Source organism: Brassica rapa, chromosome A05 (genome assembly GCF_000309985.2).
Source record: "Brassica rapa cultivar Chiifu-401-42 chromosome A05, CAAS_Brap_v3.01, whole genome shotgun sequence".
In the NCBI taxonomy this organism is placed as follows: Eukaryota; Viridiplantae; Streptophyta; class Magnoliopsida; order Brassicales; family Brassicaceae; genus Brassica; species Brassica rapa.
Window position 1 is genome coordinate 26,983,787 of NC_024799.2, and position 15,574 is coordinate 26,999,360.

A 15,574-nucleotide genomic window follows, 5' to 3' on the forward strand; every position below is an offset into this window, starting at 1 on the left:
CTTACAAGTTGGATGTTTTAATTCTCTTTTGATCAATAAGTCAAGTGTGTCACACGGGCTTTAGTCATGTTAGTATGTAGTCGATAGAAAATATGTTATATATAACCGTAACGGTTTTGTTAAAGCCTCTAAAAGAGAGTTAGAAGAAACAAACTGTTTTTCTTAGTTGCAATGAAACAAACGATATCGTTATGCGATGTTAGATTACAATGTCTCAAGCTTTTGGAACAAAAACGTTACAACATCAGAGACACAATATGATCAAATGATGACCCTCATGATTTTTTGGAAGATCCAAAGCCCCCAAATCCCATCAGCTCTGCAACCTCAGGGTCCATCTCAGGCTCCTCCTCTATCACCTTCCCTTTCTGAATGCAGAAATTTTGAGAAACCATAAGTCAAATTTCCGAAAGCCAATCATAATAGCCAATCAAAGAAGTAACAAAAAACAAGAAGGGAGCTCAAGAAGACATCTAATATGTAGAAACTTTACCTTCTTCTCTTTCTTTTTCTCCCTCCGCTGCCGTTTATGTTCCTCCTCTTCTTCTTGCTGTTTCCGGATCCGTTCGTCCAGGTCTATTCCAAGTTCATGATCAAAATCAGTTATCTGAATTCTACTATGCAGCAGGCTACTTAACTACAAGAAGGTTTCTCTCAGAGGTCTTACCTTGTTCTGAGAAAGTTCCTGGCGTTTTCCGTTTCTTTAACACCTCGAACCGCTCCTGGACCTAATGCATTCCAACAAGCACCACTTTATGTCATATGTGAAACCTCATGAAAGCATTTCATGCGAGAGAGAAAAGTTTACCTGTTCAAGAGATGATCTCTCCACCCGCATAGACATTCCCAACGCTCTTTGATCTGTATGAAACAAAAACAAACTCATCTACTTCAGTACAAAACCGCAAACAGACTGAATATTCCCTCCAACAATTTTTAGTGGCTTCAGAGTTAAGAATGAATCTGAGTAAAGAGGCACCACGTACGTTTTTTCCCATTAATGTGATCCAAGTAGTTAGCTGAATCTTTAACAACACAGTCACAAACGCGACAGAAATAACCAGCCTGTGTGAAGAATACAAAGATTCATTAGCATATAACCACGTGGATTGCTTAAAGCTCATGTACGCGAGAATGAAGCTAGAAACAGCCATTACCTGCTGACTTAGAGGCGCTACCGGTGTAACAACCTGTTGATACAAACAACCAGAGCATTAGAATATCGAGAAGCCCTCAAAAGTTGAGAAAATTTTCCAAATCAGAACTAAATTGATAACCAAACCAACTAATTTTGATTCAGCTCATTTATATATAAAAAACACTTTTGCAATAACCAATTCAAACATCAATGCCATCCCTATAACACTAAACAAGATAGTTGCTAATCATTCACAAACCTTCATCTGTATTCCATGGAATATAAGAAGTGAGCTACCAAACTTGTATCCAAACAAAACACCAGCTACTCTCAACAAGGATCAATACAAGTTTAACACATTCCAAGTCAAAAAACCCTTTTAGAGTGGGACTCCTCATGTAAAAGAGACACGTAGCTCAGCTAAGTAGTAGACTCTCGTCCATAACAACTCTATCTTACAGTAAAACAAAAGCTAAGCTTGCAAACTTCTACTCAATCCAATAAAAGAGGGCTAAGAGAGAGATGAAACTGACCTGGGTCTTGCCGAGACGAGACTCTAAGTCTACATGATAATCTCTATGCTTCAAAGGAGCTCTTTGCACAGGAGGACCTTTAGCTGCCAAAAACAACAGATCTCAAAAAAAAAAATTAAAACTTTAATCAGAGAAGTAAAACCCTACGCTGAGATTTAGACCGATCCGCCTCCTGCAATCCACAAACAAAACCCCCTTTTCAATAAAATTGAACAAATCAGAGATTTAAAAATCTAAACTTTGGGAGAAAGAACCCTAAACCTTCTCTTCGCGTTTACGTGCACGTTCTCGATACTCTTCCGTATCGAACTTCTTTCTGAACGTGTTATCAACCCCTGGAGTCTACACAATCGAACCAAACACACACAAAATCAATCTCAGAATCGTATCGTTACCCTAGAATCCTAAGCAGGGGATGAAGCATAAGCTTACGGTGTTGCTAGAAGCCATTGGAGAAGACGATGAATGAGAGGAAGCACTGGTGATGATTCGAATTGATGAAGAAACATATAGAAAGGCAGCACAAGGGTGAAGTTAGTTTTTGTGTTAATGTAATTGGGTAACCGACGTAGGGTGTTTGGTCTAGTGGTATGATTCTCGCTTCGGGTGCGAGAGGTCCCGAGTTCGATTCTCGGAACACCCCTTAATGTTTTTTTTAATCTTTTCTCTTTCACAAAGACGACTTCCCGTTCTCGCATTGTGAGCTAGAACTCCATGCTGTTCTAATTTCCCATAGGCAATGCCTTTACAAAAATTTAGTCCACTTTCAGAGAAACGCCTTCCCGTTTTCGGCGTCTGAACGAGAACTCCATGCCTCTTTCACAAAAACACCTTCCCGTTCTCGCAGTATGATCTAGAACTTCATGCCGTTTCTCACTTCCCCTGCACCATATGACTGTTGTCGTGTGCTTTAGGCGACATGACCTGAACTAGTGGTATGATTTGGGTGCGAGAGGTCCCGAGTTCGGTTCTACTGAGTACTGACGTCCGTCTCATAAAGTTTTATATTTTTTTAAGTCCACTTTCAGAGAGACGCCTTCGTGTTCTCTCGCATTATAAACTAGAACTTCATGCTGTCTCTAAGTTCCCCTGCATATTCATACGACTTCTGTTTAGGAGCCATCACCTGAACAAAGGATGTTTAAAAACTATTTGCTACTTGAGAGAGATGTTCAGTGAATGATATTATTTCTATTAATAGAAACAATTCTTTCTAGAAGAAGACAACCAGGTCGTTAATAACTTAATAACACAAGAGAAGATCATTAACTAACTCATCAACTAAATCAGACAAAATCTCTTCTTCAATCTCACTCCCTTCTTCGTACGCCTCTCTCTTGTAATCAAGCCATCTCCCTTCAAAGCTACTCATCTCACTGTCAACCAGCTCATCCACCATCATCATCTCCCTCATCTTCTTCAACCTCTCAATCTCTCTCTTCACTTCCTCAGCTAAAACCTCTTTCCTTCCAAACAAAAACGATCCTCTGCAGCTTCCCATGAACGTCTTCTCGCATTTGAGTGTTAAGCACTCGTTCACAAACTCAAACAAAGTTTTTCTCTCTATGTTTCCTCGTGGATCTCTCTTGGATTCGAGTTCGTCGAAGAGGCTCCAAGGTAATATATCAGTAGCCATCCCCAAGGAGATTTCTTTCACCATCAGTTGGTTAGAGGATATGATCTCGGTTATGTACTCTAGCTCCCAGTCACGATGGCCTTCTTCTTCAGCTTCTGCTAAAGTGACTGATTCTGAGAGTTCTGTTTCTTCAATCTCATTGTGTGAATTTGAGATTTGGAGATCCTCAGCTTCTGTCCCAAAGCTGTTTACTTCCTGCTCTTCTGCCTGTATCAAAGTTTCAAAGATCAGTGGGAAGCTACTAAGAACAGAGAGCTATCTTTGTTCAAAGAGAGCATAACTAACCTGAAATTTTCGGTTATTGAAGAATGAAGTACAGTCAGAAACAGATTCGCCCTCTGATGAAACTTTATCAAGATCATCTGACGGCAAAGATATGGTTCCATTCACCCAATCTTTTGAAATGGAGCCTGAAGACTCTCCCTCTTGTGTAAGGCCACTGCTAGACGACTCAATCTTAGAGGTTAGCTCTCTAAGCTTTTGTTCCAACAGAATGTTTAGAGAATCACCATTGATTGCACTCAAACTAAGTGCAGAATCTCTTTCTTGATCGGTGGTCCTTTTAGTGGATGATATGCCCTTGATAGGGGATGAGAAAGTGAACGAGATTACATCCATGTCCTTCTTTCTATCACCTTCAACACTGATGTTACATTTCTTCAACTTTTCACCCCTTTTGATCAGTTTCTCACTGATCACTCCAGGCTCTTGCACACCATTTGCCGGTTTTTTGTTGCACGGAAGATTCTTTTTAGGACCAGGCTTCTTAGATGAAGTTCCGCTTTCCACCAACACCTTGTTTACAACTTTGTTCATCACTTTGCTGCTTTTCTGTTTTGAAATAGACATCAGAGCGGGTTGGTTCTGTTTCTGGTTATTTTGCTTAGCCACAGTCTTCCTAGTGCTAGCAAGATCTTTTTTAACTATGCGGTTCTTGGTTACTATCTTCTCCTTTTGAGCTCTGTTGGTGCTACTTGAGGGTGTTGAGCTCTCTTGCTTGTGAATACTATTAGCCTTTGTGTGTGCAGCAGATACAGAAGGCGGCTTCACTCTACCGGTTTTACCCAATAACTTATTTGCCTCCTGTGTCTTGAGTGATGATGTTTCGTTCTTCCCTCTTAAATACTTATTATTGTTGCGGCTACCATTAGAGATTTGTGGAGTTTGTTTGTTCTGTGAAGCTTCTAGCTTCTCTCTCAAATCTCTGATCCTCATTGGAATCGATGAAGAAGCCTCAGATGATGATGAAAAACGTGCTTTAGCAGCAGCTATCCGAGGACTAGGCTCGATCATTCTCGAAGCTGCTTCCATAACTTGAGCAGGGTTCCTGGACTGAACAAAACCAGGACTCCGGATAGGCGACAGGAGCCTGTTGTGAGTGACGGAGATCGGTTTAGCAGACTTTGGAGGCAACGTTTCGGTTTGAAAGCGGTTAATAGGTAACCGGTGAGCCTCGTTGTTATTCGTTCTTGAATCCAAATGATCCCAAGAAACGCCATCATAGTGACTGCGGAGATTCACATAGCCCAAACTCTCGTATGCATCCCATGTGCTTGCCTTGCGTGAGGAGCTGAGGAAGAACGGATCAAAATCAGGATTAGACCGAGGTTGTTCCAGGGAGTTTGGTATAGGTAGAGACTCCAAACCCATGAGCCTGGCGACCACACTCGGGGCTCTAGACCCTTGTCTATCATCGCTAGTAACAGTGGATGTAGAGCAGCTAGAGTCCCTTCTTGGACTGTAAGTTACACTCTTTCCTGTCTCCTCAAGCTCAGCCTGTTAAAAAAAAAAGATCAGATCAAAGACTATTGCTTCCTGTATTCACTAGACCCAAAAAGGAAAAAAGGGAACTGAGAATGCTTACAGATGGGGATGATGACTTTGAGGGGTTTTGAGCATTTTGTTTCTCTTGCTTTGATGCTTCTGATACAAACAAAAAGAAAACAAGACTTTGAGTCTACTAAACAAGAAGCCAAAGTAGATTAAATAAAGAACTTTAGTGCATTGTCATCCACACATATATATATACATAGGACTATGCATCAAAGTAGCAACCATTTTACACTTAACAAAAGACAATTGGTAAGAACTGATAAAGAGTGACTTTTGGTTGTGGAGACATTATTACCGGAGGGTCCAGAGGTGGTGGTGGTAGAGGAGAGGAGCTTCTTCCGGGATTTACCAGACCAATCAAAGAGAGTTAAAAACCCTCCTCTGGATCGTTTCCTCTCAACAGCCTCCGTTTCTATCATCTCTACACATCACACCAATTGAATTAAATTACTTACTTACTAGGGAATGCATCATTTCAGACATTAGGACAAAAAAAAGGACCAAACTTTAGACAGTAACAGGATAAAAAAAAAACAGGAATACAGACAAAACAAATGATTCATAAGACCAAACAAAACAAAAAAAAGATTTAAAATTTGAGCAGAATGGTACCGAATTCGAAATTTTCTAAACGTCCTGGAGGTAATGTAGGCACGGAGACGAAAACCCAGAAGCGTCGCGGAGCTAGATGAAGAATGAAGCCCTAAAATCAAATAAAGTCTGTAACTTTATCTCTCTCTCTCTCTCTCCTATAAAAACGCAATTGGGCAAAATCACGAACAAATCAATGGAAGATGGGTTTTTTGAGAAATGGGTCGGAGGAAGAAGCTAGAACAGGGAAGAGAGCGAGGAAGAGAAGAGAAAAGATTTGTCGATTTGGGATTTTGGGATTAGAGAAGGGGGAGAGAGAGACGTAAAGGAGAAGCAGCGGGGAGAGCGCTTGTGAAGAAAAATTAAAACGATGCAGTGTGTGTGTGAATTGATGTGACGTCTTTGAGTGAGTTAACTTTGAATTTTCCCCTCTTTCTCACTCCACCTCTGGAATATTTAATGTTAACATTGTTTTCTGTATTAAAAGTCAAGACTTTTTTAGAGATATGATGATTTTTTTTTTTCTTTTTGGCTTACGGATGAGAGTTTTTAATGTTTCCTTGGAACAATACGTATTGAAATGTTATTATTGAGCTGTCAAAAAAATGTTATTATTGTAAAAAAAGATTTATTCAGGAGTATATTAGAGTTTTGATACTTGTTTGTATTTCATTTTGGAGATACGAAGAAAAGTAATACTCCTCTTGTTATTCTTTTGTTAACTAGTATTTTCTCCATTTCAGATGATTTGTAGTTTTAGACTTTGGCAATTGGCACACAGATTAAGAATTTGTATATTTACTGGATAAAAATATTATTAACAATATATCTAATTACATTTCAATTAATTAAAAAATATATTAAAAATATAAAATTAAAAAAATTTGTATTGAAACTATAAAACGACATTTATTTTAAAACAAAATTTTTACTATACAACGAAAATAATCTCAAACGGAAGGAGCCAATCCAGGAAAGGAGACAGAGTTTAATGTTTATCGGTATAAATGAATTAGTGTTATACTACATGAATTATAAATGCTAAAAATGAGTTTGCAGAATCTTACAGCATATAAAAGTTGACTACTGACCAATGAGTCAATGACATAATAGCTGATAAAACTGTTTGGACTGTTATTTATATACACACAAAGTTTAACCCGCGTACTTTTTTACCCAGGTTGAAACCACCAATTAAGAGTTTTGGTACATTTATTGTGTATCTCAGTATGTAACAGGTGAAGCTTTTTTGTTTTTTGTCGTCGTAACAGGTGAATTTAACTCGGATCACATACGCAGGGCATTCAATATTTTTGTCGAGTTTGATTTTGATTTACAGACAAAATAATATTCCAAAGAATGTTGTTAGTGCTGAACGCAATCATCACCCTTCTAAACCACGATAGTAGTATTATAATACGGTCGAAACTTCATTTTACAATTTTCTTTTCAGAAAAGACAAGAGCATTCACGTAAAGTAATATCTTCCTAAATTTTTGTCGGTGTAGAAACCGCAGATACTAAAACGACCTTAATGAACAACCTAGCACTGATGAACGACTTTGCAAGAGGCTCAGGTAATGACAAGCAATTGATTAGCGCTTATGAGCGATGTGCGAATAGTTATGGCATAGCGACCAAAGAGCTTGGGGGGAGCTAAAGCGTATCTGAGAAATAGCTCATTCCAACAAGCATTCTACGCTGCTTCCAAAGCACTTGATTATGCTTATGCATGCAAAGATCACTATGGTCAACTGAACAAAACTATACATCCATAACAGGTTAAGTAATCAAAGATGTGACTAAGATTACTTCAGCTCTTTTCACAGTTATCACACGGATGTAAACTGCTTTTACAAATCCTTCGGTCGAATGACTCTCCAAAGTAGTCTAGTAACATCTGTCTTCTGCATTCTGTCTGAAACATTCATTGATTAAGACTTGGTTAATGATAAGAAAAAATCTTAAACATATATAGTAATCACAATAGATAGAAGCTTCAAATAACAGCGTTTGCTGTTCAGTCTTGTGTTTTTTGAGATATTACCTTAAGCTCACAGTATTGCTGCATCTTCTTGGCCTGAGCCATGGCTGACTTGAATCTATCCATGTTTCTGCCTTGTCCATTACGCAGCATGCAGACGACTCTACTAAAATCTTTCTTCTGGTACAAGCAAATGCACTGCGCTTGAAGCCCGTCCCTTCCTGCTCTGCCTGACTCTTGGTAGTAGCTTTCTATCGCCTTCGACAATGTGTTGTGTATAACGAAACGCTGCACAAAAAATTGATTAGAGGAAATGGCAGAAAATTAGTAGCAGACAAACTGCAACAGCTAAGAACAGGCTTGACTTACCACGTCTGCTTTGTCTATCCCCATCCCAAATGCAATGGTCGCACAAACTATACGAACCTCCCCTGTTTGCCATTTCCTCTGAACATCAACTCTCTGTTTCGCAGGCATACCAGCGTGGTAATAAACTGTTTTCACTTTGCATTTCTCGTTCAGAAACTTGGCAACATCAACACATTCGCTTTTGGAGAGACAGTAAACAATCCCAGACTGATCCTTGAACCGGTCTTTTAGCAGCTCTTGCAGCTGTTTGAGTGGCTCCTTGGTCTTGTTGATCACCTCGTACTTTAAATTGGTTCTGTCAAAGCTCATCTTGAGAACCGGAGCCCTGGGGATTCTCAGACTTTTTAGTACGTCCTGTCGTGGGGAGAAAAAATAATTCAAAATGGTGGGAATATTTTCTAAAGTTCAATTAAGAACCGAATCAATGGGAATCCTCAAAGCTCTTAATCTGTAAAAATGAATTTCAAGAGAATCTTGTCATGGTGATGGTTGTTACCTGACAGACTGATTCAGTTGCCGTGGCTGTAAGAGCCATCACAGGAACACGGGGGAAGTTCTGTTTAAGACATCCCAGTTCCCTGTAGTCTGGCCGGAAGTCATGTCCCCATTGGCTGGAAACAAAGAAAAATGTAGGGGTTTTCAGATGCAGACACCCAAAATCGAACAGTTTTTTCTGATGCAAAGTGAGTTTTAACATTTTAATCAAGCGTATTTGACCTACGCTGTTAAATAAAACTACTGACATCCAACAGATTGCAACCAGTTCCAACATGCTCGACCAGTATGCTATAACAAGGTTACCAGAAAATGAATTTGTAGATGTATTATTTCAAGAAAAGAAATTCTCAGGTCGGAGCCAGAAATCTAATTTTGATGTTGAGGTGTTGGTGACGGATAATAAGAGAACAGTCATGTAGATCACAAAATTATAATGTCTGAGAGAAGGATAGAACGATAATATACCTCACGCAATGAGCCTCATCAACCACAAAACCAGCCAGCAGGCCCTGTTGTAAATAGAAAGAGATGTTTAACATTTTTCTTAGAGCTAGAAACTTTTTGATCAATTACGCAACAATAATAAGAATAAAACTCACAAAATACCTTGCGATCTAAGCATCTTAGCGTCTCCAAAAAGGATGAACTTCCAGCGATTTTCTCAGGTGTCACATATAAGAGTTTACATGACGGATTATCACTTCTGCAAACAAAATTTCAATGCACTTATAAGCTTATTTAACACATTCAGATGATTAGATCTACATAGAGAAAATAAATAAATAGATGATGCCTGGGATATCGTGAAAATGAAAGAAATGGTGAGAGGATCCTCACCTGAGCTCTTGTAATACAATTGCTGCTTGGGAAGATGTTTGCTGAGAGTTCAGAAAAGTAGCTGGTACACCGAACTTGAGGTTCAGCGCAACTATCTGATCCTGGATGAGCGATAAGAGAGGAGATATAACTATGGTAACTCCAGCTTTCAGTGTTGCAGGAAGCTGTAAAACCAAAAAACAAACAAAAAGATGAAATTTACTATGCAGCCTGTGGTAAATAATATAAACTAATGGTAATGGGACTAACTATTACTAGACAGAATCCAAATTACTCCTTGATAAACCTAGATGTAGAGGTAAAGGATCATAACCTGGTAACACAAACTTTTTCCCCCTCCCGTCGGCATTAGAACAAAGCAATCCTTCTTTTCCATAGATGCTCTACATGCTTGATGCTGCAGAGGCCGGAACACCTTGTTCCCAAAAATAACCAAGTTTGCGAATTCCAGATCATCCAACGCCTGCAACTCTTCGTAGCTTGGAGTTTCATGGTCCTTGCCTGATGTAGGTACAGAAGGTTTTCTGCCTGAAATCGTTGAAACTGAATCTTCCATGGAATATTCCTTCAAAGCAAAACAATTCATAATTTTCAGTGTAGAGAGATAGCAAACCCAGAAACTGTCAAACTACACCCAAAGTACAATTCTTTTAAGTTTAATCATATGCACCAAACGGTCCAAACCCCAAACGAATGGAAAGCTGAGTCTTTGTGATACAAGCTGTTCTTTCGCAAACCATTGACCTCACAACTAAATTGGTCTGTTTTGTTTGTCCACCTAATAAACTGGTTTCTTAGGACCATGTTCAAGATACAGACTCTACAGAGAGACAAAATCAAACTTTAAAAGACTTGTCGTTAAATTAAGATTTACTTTCAAGTTTCAGCTTGCATTCACAACCAGAGATAACTACCCTCAATAACAACATCCTCGCAAACTTTAATGTATGTAAAACTTAGATATATATTTCATTCGAATGCACATGAAGCAGAGACGTCTTTGCCAAACAATGATTAATCTTTGTTCCCAAAACCATGAAACAGTAAACGCAAGGTTGAATCTTTACCATAGATCTCAAAGAGTGACTTCTAGAACCTCCCCTTGGAACCTTGAACTGCGTATCCTCATCATCATCATCATCTTCAAAATCACTAGAAGAATCCAGCTCCATCACGTCAGGTTTATTCTTCGACTCAGGAGAGTCCTCAATGACATGAACTTGGACACTCGACTCACCATCATCAGTCTCGAATCCGTTATCACTAGCATTACCTCTATTAAACATCTCACCCAACGTTCCCTGAGCTTCCGTCTCTAAAGCCTGCACGTCATCCCATTCCTCAGTTCCTTCCTCGAAATCAGCCAACGCCGCAATAAAATCGTCCCCACATAACGCAACAGTGATGAAATCTCGACCATCATCACCTTTTTCAAACCAAATTCACAAATAAATATAATTAGAGAAGATGAATTTTCTCTTAATTCCTCATTAAGTTTTGCCGTGTACATTGATCACACACACCTCTTCTTATACAGCTGAGTGTGTGTAACAAACTATTAAACCAGATTAACAGAATATTAAACCGGTCGGTTCAGCATACTAAACCGACTAATTTATTTACATATAGCGATTCAGTTCGATTAAAAGCATTGATTAATCAATTTCTCTAGAAATCGGATTTGGTACCGTAGAGATCGACGAATCGATCCAAGCATTTCTTCGCGGACTCTTCGTCGAATCCGAGTCTGGTGGCGAGGCTCAGCAATCGAGCTTTCTCCAGTTCGAGATCCTGACCTTTCATCTTCGAAGACGGATTCTCGACTCCGGTAACAGTGGAAGCTGCGAATTTTTCTTCCCCGGCGGCGATTAGAAATTTAATAAAATGTTGAATTTGTTTTTTAAAGGACTTCAGCGCCAAAAAAAAAAAAAAAGCCTCAAAGTGCGTTTTCCCGCCATATTTGAAACGCCGCCGTTTTAGTTTCCGTTAGATGGCCTTTTAGGCCCGACTATCTCGCTTTTTAAAAACCCAACTTAAACGGTCGTGTGAATCCATTAATAACTCGTATCGTGGTCGAGCTCTATTAAATTGATCGGTGAGAATAAACAAGCCCATCTCTCTGTTGAATTCAAACTCATTTATCAGTCAGTCCATAACATTTTATCCCACATTTTTATTCTCATACACTTGATTTTATACCGGAGAATATCTATAACTCTAATCTACGATAAGCTCCACGTAATACAACAAATAAAATTGGTGTTACTGATGCGACGAAAATTTAAAGCTCGCAAAACAAATTATTAGAGTTGATACTTTATAGATTTTTGAAGGAAAAGTGTCTACAATTATTTCAATTGATCTATTGTTGCCTTCTAGTTATTTTCATTATAATATTTGTTTTTTATTTATTTTCATATGTATTATCTATGTATTTGTATCACTTATAGTTGATAAAAAAACATTTTATATGCTTTCTAGTTTTATAGAATTAGGGTTTGTTAGATATAATCAAGGGATTTAACAGAAAGATGCCTAGGTGAAGGTTTTAAACGCAAGAGAATATAGATGAGGTCCTTTTTAGATATTATGGTAAAGATGCGGCATTATTATCAGATTTTTCCTCAATTCTGTAACGAGGCTTAGCTGTATGGGGGTTGAAAAAATGTCCAAATTAAAAGGCATGGTCCCAACTTTTCAATTTATTGGGGCCAAAGTTTTAAACTCAACGGTGTAAATTAAGCAATTCTTTGGGTTTCCTATGGATATCTGCCTACATTTATAGAGGTCATTTGGTCCCATTCATAGCTTCTGTGCCCACTTGATTCTTAAAGGATATCCACTACTATAGAGTCAAATCTTTCTCATCTTTAGTTTTGTCTAGTCTCTTGTTTAACCAAACACAAATGTATTGCTTTATAAGATTAATATTTGGAGAAAAATAAATTAGTGTACATTTATACAAGAGGAACAAGTTGTTTTTTTTTTTGGATTTTGTGGGTATATAATTAGTGCATAGGTATATGAGAGCAACAACCATCTTTGATTTCCACTAGGCTGAATCCTACATATTACTTGTCGAAAAATAAATAGTTTCCAAGACTATTGTAGACAAACAATCACAATGCATTCCCTATTTGCATGGAAATATATTTGGACAGAAACCATTCCATCAGTCTTATTTAAGAGTGAAACTTATTAACCAAGTGAATATTTTACGCACTGTACTATTTATACTTCCATTTTCGAATGATATATTTTGCATTCTTTTTTTATTTTAAGAATCAACGTGGATTAACTTTTCTTTGTGTCCAAACAATTATAAATGATATGAGCAAATTATGTTAAAGATACTTTAACTGGGACTGACAATGTCATTTGTTGCCAAAAAAACTCACATTGTTTTTTTTTTAGGTCTTATCAGATTTGATTAGCTTAGATAGAAATGCACTTTGTGTTTTAGAGTTTTTTTTTTAAAATCGCTATACTATTTGAGTCAAGTTTAAAATGTGTTATACTGACTAATGCTAGATGGTGGAGCGCATGTGACAGGGCTAATAGATAAACTGTTTTAACCAAAACCAAAGCTCAGACTTCCCACACATTGTAATTTTGTTTTAAAGAAAAACTTAAACTTGGAAGAGAGTGTTTCATTATATTCCCTGTCTAAACTATCACTTGACCACGATTACAATCATGAGGACACAAAGTGATATTGTGAACGTACATAAAACTTCAAATCGACGAATGTGTCTTTATTTAAGCGGTTAAACAAATACGTTGACAAAACACAGAAAAACTTTATTATTATTATCAAATCGAAATAACATACAACATGATCTTATAATAGACGTAGAAGGAAAGTCATTATAGCTTCCTCCTACGTACTATTTTGTTTTATTATTAGAAAAAAAAACGCAAACAACACTCACACATGACACTTAAATCGAAGGAAACCACCACGCTTACATTCTTATTTTATTTAATACGATACGAGTTTAGTAAACTTCAGCAGCTTAATAACGACCGTAGCAGTGGCAATGGTCGTCATGGTCATTTGTTAAATGCACTCCGTGGTGGTGATCATGATCCTCACACTCTCCTCTGCATGACTCGTGGTAAGACTCAGCGCATTTGGCTTCACAGTAGCTTTCCTTGCATGGGTACGCCAATATGGCTTCGCCTAAGTACTTCGTACACGTCGCCTCGCTCTTCGGGATTCCTTATAATTATCCAAAGACACATTCATTTTTTAGATTATATATATGCATGCATATGCATTTTCTGGAAAACATTAGAACCAAAATTACCAGCTGAAATCAACAAGACAACGAGCAAGAGAGTGGTGAAGCAGATGGAACTGAGGGTCTTTGCCATTTTGTAGCTTTTGCTTCTTCTTTCTACACTTATAGCTTATTGCTTTCTTTCTGTTTTCAGAAACTTGGGTGATACTAAATGAATGGGGGGTTGTAGTCTATTTATAACAAAAATATAGTTGACTTCTCACCAGATTAGCGACGTTGTGGTTTCATTTACATCGATTCGGGCCATTCGGCCCAGTTCTTAACTTTCATACTTTGTTTTAAAGTCCATTTGAAAAATTCTTTATCGAACAGCTTTTTGTTATCGAACGCATTTGTATTACGATTTTCTAACTAAAAGCGAGATAGATAACAACGCTATATATGGTAAAAAAACAAGTCATTCTCATATAACATGACACGATAATAATAAGTATATATAGTCTTATGAACATGTATTTATGGATCCTACTATAAAGTTATCTCCTAAAAGGTTCTAGTAATTGTATAATTTTTGAAAATAGTATATTTGTCTATTGCATTTTCAAGTTAGTTAGAGTGAATGTAATGTCATCAAAATATACCATTAACACAATTAACAAAAGGAATGAAATAAATGAAATCGAATAAAATATATATATGCATGCATGACTTTAGTTTCCCTTTAAAATCAAACTACTGAACAGATGATAAACATTGGAGAGCTATATTCCATGAATAATCTTCGAGCATTGGACCTTAATCCACTTGTAGCTCTTTCTCCAAGATGTCTTCATCTTTCCTTCGACTGAATAAATCTTGTACTTCGCCACTCGTCTCTTTCTCTTCATCTCCGGATCGTTCCACCATCCTCCGATTATTACATTTATTAACAGACCCACATATAATGTTAGAAACATTTTAAACTCTATTAAAAATATTGATATACTGTTAAACGCGGATTATGTGTTCATATGTTTGTACATTGTACAACTAGACTCGTCAATGTAAATGTAGCAATAGAATGTTGTCAGAAGATTTGTTGTAGTCTATAAACCATATGATTCTTCTAAAAAAAAAAAAAAATTACCTTTTAACGATGTTGAATGAGAAGAAGCTCTTCTCGGTCTAACGGGCAGGTCTTTGTAAGAGATCTTGCGCCATAGATCCGATGTCATGGGAGATCGGTTGCGTTTTGATTCCCTAACAACGTAAATCCCTCTCACCGGTTTTAAATCGGCAGGATCAACCAATTGGAGGTTCCGATCTCCTTCATACGATTTGTAAGATCGTATTCTAGGAGACTGGAAATCCTCCATCTCAGTATTGTCTCTCTCTTGTTCTACTTTTCCTTTTTATGTTTTATATTCCGATGAATTAATTAGAATATCTATTAGTGTTTGGTTTAAAACCTTGTATTTTGGGAGAGGCTATATGTGGTGGAAAGTCATCCAACAATGAGAAGAAAACGTTACAACAAAATGATCAGAATAGAATGAAAAATAACTTTCAAACGAACAATAGTTTCTAGAGAAATGCCAATACAAAACATCAACCGTAGTCTTGACCTTAAATAGATATGGACTCCTTTTCTTGCCTAGCTAAGTGACTCTTTTTGTTTATGTTAGGTTTGAATATCATCAAGGGTTTGTTTTGTTGCCATGGTTTTCTTACAGAAATTCTCTAAACAACATCGCGCTCTAAATCGTTTTTTTTTTTGCAACTTAAATCATTTGTTCTGGAAGAAAATATAAAGAATGTTCTTAAAGATTAACATGACAATTAATAGAAAGAGAAAGTGTATTTTAATTTTCTTTTGTTCAATTAACTGAAGAACATGTTTAGGTTATCAACCCTTGCATCTCTCTCTCTCTC

The 15,574-nt window shown here is 37.5% G+C and overlaps 5 protein-coding genes and 1 non-coding gene across 6 annotated transcripts; 1 reads left to right on the plus strand and 5 right to left on the minus strand.

The window, feature by feature from the left end:
* Positions 1-134: 134 nt before the first annotated feature.
* Positions 135-2,314, minus strand: LOC103870796 (zinc finger matrin-type protein 2). Its single transcript, XM_009148960.3, has 10 exons — positions 2,104-2,314; positions 1,933-2,013; positions 1,819-1,843; positions 1,672-1,754; positions 1,158-1,190; positions 987-1,065; positions 809-861; positions 668-728; positions 494-576; positions 135-368 (listed from the first exon to the last, which is right to left on the minus strand). Exons 1-10 carry the CDS (start codon positions 2,119-2,121, stop codon positions 276-278), a joined length of 609 nt encoding a protein of 202 aa, XP_009147208.1. The 5' UTR covers positions 2,122-2,314; the 3' UTR covers positions 135-275.
* TRNAP-CGG lies at positions 2,243-2,314 on the plus strand. The gene has a single exon. It is a non-coding gene; the product is annotated as a tRNA-Pro (tRNA).
* A 526-nt stretch (positions 2,315-2,840) lies between these two features.
* LOC103870803 lies at positions 2,841-6,160 on the minus strand. The gene is made up of 5 exons (XM_033292319.1): positions 5,753-6,160; positions 5,436-5,561; positions 5,172-5,230; positions 3,593-5,083; positions 2,841-3,514 (listed from the first exon to the last, which is right to left on the minus strand). The coding sequence occupies exons 2-5, from the start codon at positions 5,557-5,559 to the stop codon at positions 2,915-2,917; spliced, it is 2,274 nt and encodes a 757-aa protein (XP_033148210.1). The 5' UTR covers positions 5,560-5,561; positions 5,753-6,160; the 3' UTR covers positions 2,841-2,914.
* Positions 6,161-7,309: 1,149 nt separating this feature from the next.
* LOC103870802 (ATP-dependent DNA helicase Q-like 1) lies at positions 7,310-12,952 on the minus strand. Its single transcript, XM_009148967.3, has 10 exons — positions 11,108-12,952; positions 10,487-10,845; positions 9,733-9,984; positions 9,420-9,583; positions 9,189-9,285; positions 9,048-9,091; positions 8,581-8,695; positions 8,085-8,438; positions 7,779-8,003; positions 7,310-7,649 (listed from the first exon to the last, which is right to left on the minus strand). The coding sequence occupies exons 1-10, from the start codon at positions 11,220-11,222 to the stop codon at positions 7,545-7,547; spliced, it is 1,830 nt and encodes a 609-aa protein (XP_009147215.1). The 5' UTR covers positions 11,223-12,952; the 3' UTR covers positions 7,310-7,544.
* Positions 12,953-13,199: 247 nt separating this feature from the next.
* LOC103870801 (defensin-like protein 205) lies at positions 13,200-13,890 on the minus strand. Its single transcript, XM_009148966.3, has 2 exons — positions 13,730-13,890; positions 13,200-13,641 (listed from the first exon to the last, which is right to left on the minus strand). Exons 1-2 carry the CDS (start codon positions 13,794-13,796, stop codon positions 13,436-13,438), a joined length of 273 nt encoding a protein of 90 aa, XP_009147214.1. The 5' UTR covers positions 13,797-13,890; the 3' UTR covers positions 13,200-13,435.
* Positions 13,891-14,285: 395 nt separating this feature from the next.
* On the minus strand, positions 14,286-15,269 carry LOC103870800. Its single transcript, XM_009148965.3, has 2 exons — positions 14,790-15,269; positions 14,286-14,570 (listed from the first exon to the last, which is right to left on the minus strand). The coding sequence occupies exons 1-2, from the start codon at positions 15,016-15,018 to the stop codon at positions 14,425-14,427; spliced, it is 375 nt and encodes a 124-aa protein (XP_009147213.1). The 5' UTR covers positions 15,019-15,269; the 3' UTR covers positions 14,286-14,424.
* Between the last annotated feature and the right edge of the window lie 305 nt (positions 15,270-15,574).

Bases quoted from the DNA above. Each gene is read 5' to 3' on its own strand.
- LOC103870796 (XM_009148960.3), bottom strand. The intron at 577-667 runs GTAAGACCTCTG...AACTTGGAATAG, and splicing joins AGGAACTTTCTCAGAACAAG to ACCTGGACGAACGGATCCGG. The intron at 369-493 runs GTAAAGTTTCTA...TTCTGCATTCAG, and splicing joins AGAAAAAGAAAGAGAAGAAG to AAAGGGAAGGTGATAGAGGA.
- LOC103870803 (XM_033292319.1), bottom strand. From the start codon at position 5,559: ATGATAGAAACGGAGGCTGTTGAGAGGAAACGATCCAGAGGAGGGTTT. The intron at 5,231-5,435 runs GTAATAATGTCT...TGTTTGTATCAG, and splicing joins CACCACCTCTGGACCCTCCG to AAGCATCAAAGCAAGAGAAA. The intron at 3,515-3,592 runs GTTAGTTATGCT...ACTTTGATACAG, and splicing joins TCAATAACCGAAAATTTCAG to GCAGAAGAGCAGGAAGTAAA.
- LOC103870802 (XM_009148967.3), bottom strand. From the start codon at position 11,222: ATGAAAGGTCAGGATCTCGAACTGGAGAAAGCTCGATTGCTGAGCCTC. The intron at 9,985-10,486 runs GTAAAGATTCAA...TTTGCTTTGAAG, and splicing joins GTCACTCTTTGAGATCTATG to GAATATTCCATGGAAGATTC. The intron at 9,286-9,419 runs GTGAGGATCCTC...TTTTGTTTGCAG, and splicing joins ATTGTATTACAAGAGCTCAG to AAGTGATAATCCGTCATGTA.
- LOC103870801 (XM_009148966.3), bottom strand. From the start codon at position 13,796: ATGGCAAAGACCCTCAGTTCCATCTGCTTCACCACTCTCTTGCTCGTT. The intron at 13,642-13,729 runs GTAATTTTGGTT...GATAATTATAAG, and splicing joins TGTCTTGTTGATTTCAGCTG to GAATCCCGAAGAGCGAGGCG.
- LOC103870800 (XM_009148965.3), bottom strand. From the start codon at position 15,018: ATGGAGGATTTCCAGTCTCCTAGAATACGATCTTACAAATCGTATGAA. The intron at 14,571-14,789 runs GTAATTTTTTTT...TAATAATCGGAG, and splicing joins TCATTCAACATCGTTAAAAG to GATGGTGGAACGATCCGGAG.